We start from the raw sequence: 9783 nt of genomic DNA, 5'->3' as shown, positions 1-9783 counted from the left end.
TGGTTGCTGGACTTGCTCTAAAGCCCAAATAACCCTAACACTCTGAAAAAAAATAGAAAAAAGAGATCCATTTTGTTTTGGTAGTTGACGCCAAACCCGAGTCCAGCCATGGTTGCTGGACTTGCTCTAAAGCCCAAATAACCCTAAAACTCTGAAAAAAAATAGAAAAAAGAGATCCATTTTGTTTTGGTAGTTGACGCTGAAATCCGATGAAGGGCACATTTTGGGGGGAAATGTTGAACCGTAGATCAGCATTGATCGGATTCATCAGTTGCTTTTGTTTTTCTTCCACATTTCTCAGTGGTAGTATTGTTGCTGCTTCACCTCACGACCCATTACTCGGATCCGCTCGCGTTGTTTTTCAGGTACAAAGAAAAGAACATTGAAATGAAGCAGAAGCAGTGCAAATGGTCAAAAGAGCTTTGAATTTATGATGACGCACTCAGATTTTGGTTTGTGTGTGTTTGCAGACCAATTATGGAGACATCGAATTCGGGTTCTACCCGAGCGTCGCCCCCAAAACCGTTGAGCACATCTACAAGCTGGTTCGTCTCGGAGGCTATAACACCAACCACTTCTTTAGGGTTGAGAAGGGCTTCGTTGCCCAAGTGGCTGACGTGGCCAGTGGAAGATTGGCTCCCATGAACGAGGAGCAGAGAAGAGAAGCTGAGAAGACGGTGATCGGTGAGTTCAGTCAAGTTAAGCACGTCAGGGGCATTCTCTCAATGGGAAGGTGATGCTTGCTACTGTTAAAGTTTCTAGCTTTTAAGTTCTATATCAAATTCAATTTCTGGGTTGTGATTATTTGTGTTTGCTTTTGATTTTGCTTTTGTTTTGGGTAGATATGAAGACCCAAATAGTGCCGCATCCTCTTTCTCAATGCTTCTTGGAGATTCCCCTCATCTTGATGGTCAGGTTTGTATGCTAACTACACTTTGCTAGCACAATTCGAGCACACCAATTCAGCATTGCATTTCATCTCACATGATTGTTAATAATGTGTTCACATAACGAATCCTTTCCAGTATGCAATATTTGGGAAAGTTACTAAGGGTGATGAGACCTTGAAAGCGCTTGAGGAACTCCCTACTCGCCGCGAGGGGATTTTTGTGATGGTATGCTCATATGCATGTGCTTTCACCAGTTCCTGTTTTCAATAGTATTGTATCAGTCCTACAAACTTTAGAATTATAATTTTTCCTTCAATGGGTAATCTTTAATCATAATGAATTTAGTGGAGTCATCTGATTATCATTCTCTGGTGTATGAATGCTTTATCTTCATGCTTGGATAGGATAGGACTGTGTAACTGTTGGATTGTTGTACTTTGACTCTATGCAACAAGGGTAGTGTTCAATAAAGACCAGTGTCTCTGATATTAGTATTTCCTTCCTTATACAGGGTTCTCATTAGTTGCATGTGGTTAATCAGCCTTACTTCTTGCTCCAGCTTACTGGTCTATTTATGCATCCAGTTATGCTTTTATCATATATGCTCTGTGTCTCAACACTTGTACATCATTTTGATGAAGATTTATCATCACTGCAATCTTGGCTGTGAAATGGTTATTATTTTATTTCTAACTTTATTTCTTTTCTTTTCTTTTTCCCCAGCCTACTGAGCGCATTACAATTCTGTCATCATACTACTATGGTGAGAATCAAGCACTTGTTAATTTTGTCTTTGACTGTACTAGTTTCATATGAAATAATTTTGATGGAATGTGGTGCATGAATGATACATATAGAACCATTTTGTAAAATTGCTTTGTTTAGTACTGTGCTTGAGAAACTTAATGAGGCTTTGAGAAGGGAGTAAAAGTGAAGGGGGGTGGGTGGGGACGGAGGGGATATAGGACTATACAAATTGTAAAGAAGCCTGGTTTCATTTAAATATCTTCCAGTATTCTGTTTGGAATTACTTATTCACCTATTTTGGCTATATCCAGATATGTCTTGGCACTATTAACTTCAATGACTGGATAAAGAAGCATCAGTAGGTTTTTGAATAGTTTGAGACCAAAGGCTGAACCATGTATATTGCTGAATTTTCTGCTTCATTACTTGTTCCTTGTTAATACATGTCTTACAGGCGCCAAATGAAGACAGATCTGGTGTTTGTTGCATTAGAGATGTTGATTATCACATTTGAATTGGTTGAATTTACATTGTGTTTATGGCTTGGTTATGTAACTTTTAGATACCGAGATGGAGAGTTGTGAACATGAGAGGTCAATTATGAAGCGGAGGCTCGCTGCATCTGCTATTGAAATTGAAAGACAGGTAAAAGGGAGTTCCATTTAACATGATATTTTCAGACATTATACATGGACTTATCCAGTGTCATTTTGCAGAGAATGAAATGCTTCCCATGATATAGCAAGTAAATATGAGCATTGCGGTTGCCTTCAACCAGCCAGATACCCGTTGTATTTTGTGAGACAAAAGTTGGGAAATGGTGAGAAAATATTAAAGACCAGTTCGTAGACAAGAACCCAACTATCTTTCATGTGAATAGCTCAGACAACATTTGTGGTGTCACTGAGTAGATTTATACTGGAACTCCTCTGAAACTAACACTGCTTCTGTAAAATAAATCTCCAAACCTGAGTGAATTATTATACTGGAAGTTGATAAATGGTCGCATGTAATTTTTTTTTTGGAGACCTTCACCTAATGTTAGCTGTGAAACTGGTGAAAAGTGTTTTTCGTGCAAGGGTAAGCCCGTAATAGATTTAAGATACAAACGATATGAGGCTCTTTAGTTTGGACCGTTAAATGAAAGGATCTGTTTTATAATTTTGATTCGTCACATGTAAACAGCCGATGATTTCGTTTGCAGGCAGTTGGGGCTGGGCTGCTAGGTATCTTTCTATTTGTAATGTAATAACCCAAGAAAGTAGGAGAGTTTTACCACCATCCCCCCTTCCCCCGAAAGAAAACCTTAAATATAGACGTGTTTGAGGGTGGGTAAAAATATGAAGTATTACTGAACTTAACAGTCGTTGGTTTTCACTGTTTGAGTATGCAATATCTATTGCCAAACCGAACCAAACCGTTGGTTTGGCTGTAATTTTGAGATAAAACTGATCTAACTTGGACTGTGCCTACCTCTACTTGCAATAGGAAATATGTCAAACTCGCAATAGGAAATATGTCAAACTCGTATCTAACGAACTGGAAATACCTTGACGCTTCTAGATTGTAAAAATTATGGTACATCAAGTCAATTTGGTTGCAACAGAGTGTGTGGGGGAAAGATCCATGAGTGTTCATCTCCCTTGACCATAAAGACTTAGACGAGAACAAAACATACAGTTGCATTATTCAATTGTCAGTCAATTTGGTTAAAACGTGTCATTGGCCTTACGGACAAGCATGCAGGTCATGAGTCAGCTACATGCATGGTGAAATTTATCCACCAAAAACAAAACATGGTCAAAAGTTAAAACCTACTTTACCATGCATGATCAACAACAACATTAGAACGTGACGGGGGATCATCGTCACGTGTCTGAATATGTTTGGGTCATATCAATTTCCTCCCATCCCGTGTGTTCCAAAATTTCAATTTCTTGGAAACATAACATGTGCTGCCCCTGCCGTTGATGAAGCCGAAATGGGATTTAGATTAGTACCCTCTAATTAATCAAGGATTAAAAGGTTTTGGTATGAACACAATTAGGAGGATAGAGTTAGAGCACATGGTAAATTTGGTAGCAGCTGTATTCGGTTTCCAGCATTTTAGGGTTGGCATTTAAACGGTGTGCTGTGTTGTGTTGTGTCCCATCCCATCAACTGGGCTGACTTTTGGGGACGACGATGAAGTCTTAGGATGTTTCACAAACATGGCTATGTCTTCTTCAACGGATGGGCGGAAAACATGCCCACATGGCTATAGACGCCAACACGAGACGAGGCACAGGTCTATGGAACATGGGTCAATCTTTAACCCCATGATGTAATTTTTATGTTTTGGCCCTTTGCTGCTCCGGTTTCTGCCTCCTTGTTCTTGGAATTCACTCGACCTATCACATGGAGAACCAACGTTTTTATGAATTTTGTTTTGTTGTGCCCCTGTCCCATATCAATCCAAGTTCTTCCGAGCTCTCACAATTCAACTACAGTTGAATGGAAACAAAATAAGTTGCAATGATTCGAATCGTTTAATTTTCAAATCTTCGTTTATGGATCATTCTTGATGTTATTATGAAAAAAATAAATGAAGACGAGAGATAATTAATTGAAGGTAAACATCTTTCTAATTGTCAACAATTAATTAATGTATAATATTGCATTTCATTTAAGTAGTTAAGTGTGAGATAATTAATATGAGTGGAGTGGGGTCACAAATTAGTAGCGAAAGCCCACCACGCTGGTAGATTGCCAACACAAACTCGTTACTGTCCTACAATTTGTTACCCAAATTGCCTTAAATTTTCTAGAGGCCGGAGCCTTGGCGACCACAGTGCTATTCCGCAGTTTCAGCTTTCTTCTTTTGTTGGTTGGTGCCTTGGCGATGTGTTTGATCATTGCAAGAATAAAAACAATAAATTTTTGGTTGTTTTCAGGCCACAAAGTTGGCGTTACGTGAAAATCCAAGCAAAACCTCAGGCGGGTTAAGTCAGATTCGATCCCAAATGTTTGATTGATGCGTACCATAATCACTTATTCATCACCATGTAAATGTATGCAGAAAGTATGATGATTGCTGTTTGCTGTTTGCTGTTTGCAATTTGCAAGAAAAGGCATGTGAATATATATATATATATATATATATATATATATATATATATATCAGGCTTCCAAGTTGCCGTTGGCATGCAAATTACTCCGCTCTTATGTTGGCAATGTGTATGAGGTTTTTGTTTTGACAAGTTGATGTTCTAAATTATTTCCAATGTATGAAAAGAAAAACTAAAAATGGGACATTTGTCAATCGTACAAGGGTTTCCTCATGTCACGTGAAAGTAGAATTAATTAAGGTCTATATGGAAGCAAGCAAGCAACTTGAGATGGACATACATTAATTATTATATAATCTATATATAAAAATATAATTAATTGTATTATATTGAAAGATAGAGACCGGGTGTGATGTTGGTACCAGATCTTTTTGGTTCGTAAATTCAAAATTTTCAAAACAAATAATATTTCTGTTCCTATTTAATATTTAATCAATACATATGCAATAAAATATTAGTTAAATTTGAAAGGTGTAGAAGCCACCAAGACTGGTCTGTGCTATGTGGGGGTCATTAATTTTGGCTGCTCACTATCTACAACTCCTTCACATGCCTGCGCATGACTTGGTTTTCTTTGGCGACTGTATGCTTCTGTTTACCCTTCTCTTCTGTTCATGTTTAAAATAATAATAACAACGTATTGGTATTGGGGTACAAATTACGTGCAAACAGGTGCAGTAAAAACTGCAATCAGGATTTACAGCGATGATCCCCAAGCCTCTGCTAAACATCGATCGACAGAGGAACTTAATTAGCAGGAATCACGCCACAAAAAAGGTTGAGCACATCCCGATTATTTGTTTCTTGGAAAAGTAGAAAATCCCGCTTAATTGCAGCTTGTGTTGTGAACCCGCCAGGCTCCAGCCATATTATATTGTCGACAATTACGTATTTATACATGATTGTTGATTACTAGTATGGTTAATAACTAATTACGATAAATAATATTCTGAATATTTGCTAATTACATAAAGGCTTTTTAAACGTGTGTAAAAAGCATACTTCACTTTTTGTTCGTCGGTTTGTTTTGTTTTGTTTTGTTTATAATGGGGGTTCAAATTGATAAGAAGCATGCTAAAGTGTAATAATTAAAGAATGAATTAGAATAAGTAGTGTAGTTAATTAGATAAATTGTAGCCTAGGAATCCGGTTCAATTTGACAGAGACGAGACCACACGTGCCGTGTGGTAAACCCAAACATGGAACTGGTCAACATTCAACAATGTCACACTTGCATACCCATCTTGGAGCTTTCAAACAACAAAGATAGAGGAGCCACACATATTAAATTATGTGTCTTTGTATTGGACTTACTTTTACCTAGCAACGAGATTGTAGCTTAAATGATTTTATCTATATAGCTCCATATTCGAATTCCTTCTTTTAAACGAAATAATTGATTAATGTTAGCTAGTATTATTTTCAAATGACAAACAAGTAAGTAATAAGGATAACATGGGCTTGTGTGCTAGGACTGACACAAAGAGGCCCGCGTAGTAGGGTGATAAACAAGCACATTTCCCTTAACCCACTTGAACTCTAACCCCAGTTTGGGGACACTAAGAGAAAAGACAGTATGGCGTATCTCCATCCCCCCTCCTCCCTCCTCCCTCCCCCCTCCCCAACCCCAACTTTTTTCTTATTTTTTTCTTTTATGATCATTTTATCTCTTTCCTCCTCTCTCTCTCTCTCTCTCTCTCTCAAACCCTATTAATATAAACCCTTTAGCCCACTTCTTTCTCCCATGCACTTGTCTCCCTCTTTCCTTCCCCTCTACCTTCTGCTCTCCTCCCCTTATCTGATCTCTCTCCATAACTTGTCTCAAAAAACACTTGCTCCTTTTTTATATAAGTAGAGTTACTGCCTCTCTCTCTCTCTCTCTCTCTCTCTCTCTCTCTCTCTCTCTCATTCTCATAAGTTCATAACCCATCAGTTTCTCTCTTTACTTCTCTGACATACTATCTAGCTCTCATTTGTCTTTCCCCTCATTCTATTCTAGTATTCTCAGTCAATTCAAGTTCCTTCTTCTGACACACCTCAAGCTCCAGTTAATTAACAATGTCAAGCAGAAGATCCTCTCGTTCGCGGCAGTCGGGTACGTCCAGGAATATCAGCGATGAACAGATCACTGATCTCGTATCCAAGTTACAGCAGCTTCTTCCTGAGATTCGCAATAGGCGCTCCGACAAGGTACACATTTATTATTTCTTGTTTTTAAAAAAATTTATTTTATTTCCCTTCTCTCTGTATATACGCTGTCAATATTTATATACACAACATATATATGTGGTCATTATTTGCTTAGATAATACACAGACAGAGGTAGATAAGTCACACTCAAAGCTTGCCCTCTCATTTATTCTCTAGCCACAACTTGAGTTGTGGTGTGGGACTCTAAATGTTCCCCATGCCATCCTCACCAGTCCCTCATATATGTTTCAATGTTTTTGACTAAGGCCTTTGCATTTAATAATGATGTATTAATTTGGTCAGGTCTCAGCGTCCAAGGTCCTCCAGGAGACTTGCAACTATATCAGAAACTTGCACAGAGAGGTGGATGACCTAAGTGACCGGTTATCGGAGCTTTTGGCTTCAACGGACATGGACAGCGACCAAGCAGCCATTATTAGGAGCTTACTTATGTGATACTTTTGGAGCTTCCTAATTAATCAAGTTCAGTAGTTATTAATATTATATTATTCTCTTTTTGTCATGAGCCGTTGATCTTTCTGCCTAGCTACCTACCTAGCTAGGGTTTGCTCATTAGGCCAGAAGAAAGACTATATATATATATATTTATATTTTATATAGGCTTATTATCACAAAACATCCCTGAGGTTTACGAAACTATCAGATTGCATCCTTAATGTTTTTTTGTGTCACTTATGGTCCTCAAAGTTAGTATGTGCAATCACAAATGGTCCCTGACGTTAGGGTCTGTCAAAAACTCTGTTAGTTTGCTATCGTGGCATACATATATATCACAAAACATCCCTGAGGTTTACACACTTATCACAAATGGTCCTTACGAATTTTTTTTAAAAAAATTTAAAATTCATAAAATTTTGGTTTTCTTTTTAAAATTATTTATAAATGAAAAAACAATTTATAGAAGGATTTTAATCTTGAGGACCATTTATGAACCCTAAACCTTTAGTTTTTTTTTCATTTTTAAATTTTATGAAATTTTAAATTATTTTTTAAAAACTTCATTAGTTTGTTGATGTGGCATATATATGGAGCCCACATCTACAATAATATAGTGTCACATGTATTTAAATTTTAATATATATTTTAAAATAATTATAATTCATAAATTTTAAAAAGAAAACAAAAATTTTATGAATTTTAAATTAAAAAAATTTCATAAGGACCATTTGTATAGGTGTGTGAACCTTAAGGATGTTTTGTGATATACATATATGCCACGTCAGCAAACTAACGGAGTTTTTGACGGAACCTAACGGCAGGGACCATTTGTGATCATACATGCTAACTTTGAGGGCCACGAATGACCAAAAAAAACATTAAGGATGCAATCTGATAGTTTCATAAACTTTAGGGACGTTTTGTGATAATAAGCCTTTTATATATGTTGCTAGTTTGGAGTTACTCTCCATGTCGATCGATGGTATTGCTTTTACAGCGACTTGCACTTGTAGCACGTAATTAACTTATATAATAATAAAATGAACTTTTAGTGAGTTCTAATTCTAGTTTTGTGATGATTTAAATTTATTACATTTCTATATATAGCTATTGTCTTTGTCCCTGAATGCGTCATTTTTAAGATTATCTATTATTGTTGAATGCGACACGTAATTAAGTCGAAAAGGGAAGTGCTAGCTAGCTAGCTACATTGTGATTAATTATTTTAAAGGATATCGTAATCTTCTTTTTAATTTTTCTTGTATTGAAATCTTAGACATATGTGAACCTGTAAAGGCAACCTGGAGGCTGACAAACATGTGACTTTACCCCACACCAATTTGGTAACCAGGTCCTCTCATAAAAAAAAAAACAAAAAAAAAACATTTGGTAACGAGGTTAAACCAAAATGATTCCTATTGTACTAATTAATTAGCATGCATTAGGAGGGCGATTATCTCTTGAAAAATAAACATCGTGCAGACAATCTCTCTGTGTTGTCCAATGTTCATTATAACTCTGACTTTCATTGGATTAATATTTGTTTTATTATATTAAAGTCGTCATTACGACAACTCGTTAAAGCATTGTCATGCATGCTTATCCTCAATTATGAAAGGTTCATTCAAAGAGCTTGGCATGGAAGAGATACCTAATTGTTATTATAACTACTTCTACTTCTATGTGATATATCGTTAATTATATATATATAGGACTAACGACATTTTAGTCCATCGAGGTTTAGGAGGTGCAGTATTGAAATGAGCTATGAGGTTGTAATTTTATCAATTTGATACCTAACGTTTTTATAAATCTAACCAATTCACACAATCCGTTTAATTAACCGTCTAATCGGACGTTAAATATTGATGTGGCAATTACGGGACCCACCACATATTGCTGACTGCCCAACCAATTAATCCATGTGAAGGCCATTTCTGGAAAGAAAAAACTAGCCCCCAAGGCTTTGAAGTTGTTGCCTCCCTTTAACCCAACATAAATTCAATAGGAAAATTCTCAAAGTGTGCCCTATAACTCCTGTTGCGAAGAAGAAGATCAAGAAGTAGTTGGAATCATGGAATGAAGAGGTGCCGATGTGTTGATGTGGGATTCGAACGTCTTGGACAAATTCGAATCCTGAAAGGCCATTTTGATACTGCAGCCAAACCTCAATACTATAACAAGTTGTAGTACCATACATATTCTTATCTTCAGTTTGGTCCACACAATCAAATATTTAAATGGGAGCTAATTATTACTACAGAGTGTCGAATTCAAGGCCAACTAGAGTGTGGCTTGTTAAGAAATATATCCTCGTGTTACTTATTTCTTTTGCTGATTGTGTTCGTGTTTAGATTTTTTCATTCATTAACTTAACGGGTAATGTTGAA

At 36.7% G+C, this 9783-nt stretch overlaps 2 protein-coding genes across 2 annotated transcripts; both read left to right on the top strand.

Moving 5' to 3' along the window:
* Positions 1–164: 164 nt before the first annotated feature.
* On the top strand, positions 165–2798 carry LOC117615188 (peptidyl-prolyl cis-trans isomerase CYP23-like). The gene is made up of 7 exons (XM_034344229.1): positions 165–365; positions 471–733; positions 843–915; positions 1026–1115; positions 1614–1653; positions 2200–2282; positions 2354–2798. The coding sequence occupies exons 1-7, from the start codon at positions 210–212 to the stop codon at positions 2372–2374; spliced, it is 726 nt and encodes a 241-aa protein (XP_034200120.1). The 5' UTR covers positions 165–209; the 3' UTR covers positions 2375–2798.
* Positions 2799–6462: 3664 nt separating this feature from the next.
* LOC117615189 (transcription factor PRE6-like) lies at positions 6463–7457 on the top strand. Its single transcript, XM_034344230.1, has 2 exons — positions 6463–6934; positions 7238–7457. Exons 1-2 carry the CDS (start codon positions 6803–6805, stop codon positions 7388–7390), a joined length of 285 nt encoding a protein of 94 aa, XP_034200121.1. The 5' UTR covers positions 6463–6802; the 3' UTR covers positions 7391–7457.
* Positions 7458–9783: the final 2326 nt, after the last annotated feature.

Source organism: Prunus dulcis, chromosome 1 (genome assembly GCF_902201215.1).
Source record: "Prunus dulcis chromosome 1, ALMONDv2, whole genome shotgun sequence".
Taxonomy (NCBI): domain Eukaryota; kingdom Viridiplantae; phylum Streptophyta; class Magnoliopsida; order Rosales; family Rosaceae; genus Prunus; species Prunus dulcis.
This window is presented reverse-complemented; position numbering and strand designations above follow the sequence as displayed.

What these genes read in the sequence shown, in the direction of transcription:
- LOC117615189 (XM_034344230.1), top strand. Translation starts at nt 6,803, where the DNA reads ATGTCAAGCAGAAGATCCTCTCGTTCGCGGCAGTCGGGTACGTCCAGG. An exon ending in GCAATAGGCGCTCCGACAAG is followed by an intron (nt 6,935 to 7,237) that starts GTACACATTTAT and finishes TAATTTGGTCAG; the next exon opens with GTCTCAGCGTCCAAGGTCCT.
- LOC117615188 (XM_034344229.1), top strand. Translation starts at nt 210, where the DNA reads ATGAAGGGCACATTTTGGGGGGAAATGTTGAACCGTAGATCAGCATTG. An exon ending in CCGCTCGCGTTGTTTTTCAG is followed by an intron (nt 366 to 470) that starts GTACAAAGAAAA and finishes GTGTGTTTGCAG; the next exon opens with ACCAATTATGGAGACATCGA. An exon ending in GCGAGGGGATTTTTGTGATG is followed by an intron (nt 1,116 to 1,613) that starts GTATGCTCATAT and finishes CTTTTTCCCCAG; the next exon opens with CCTACTGAGCGCATTACAAT.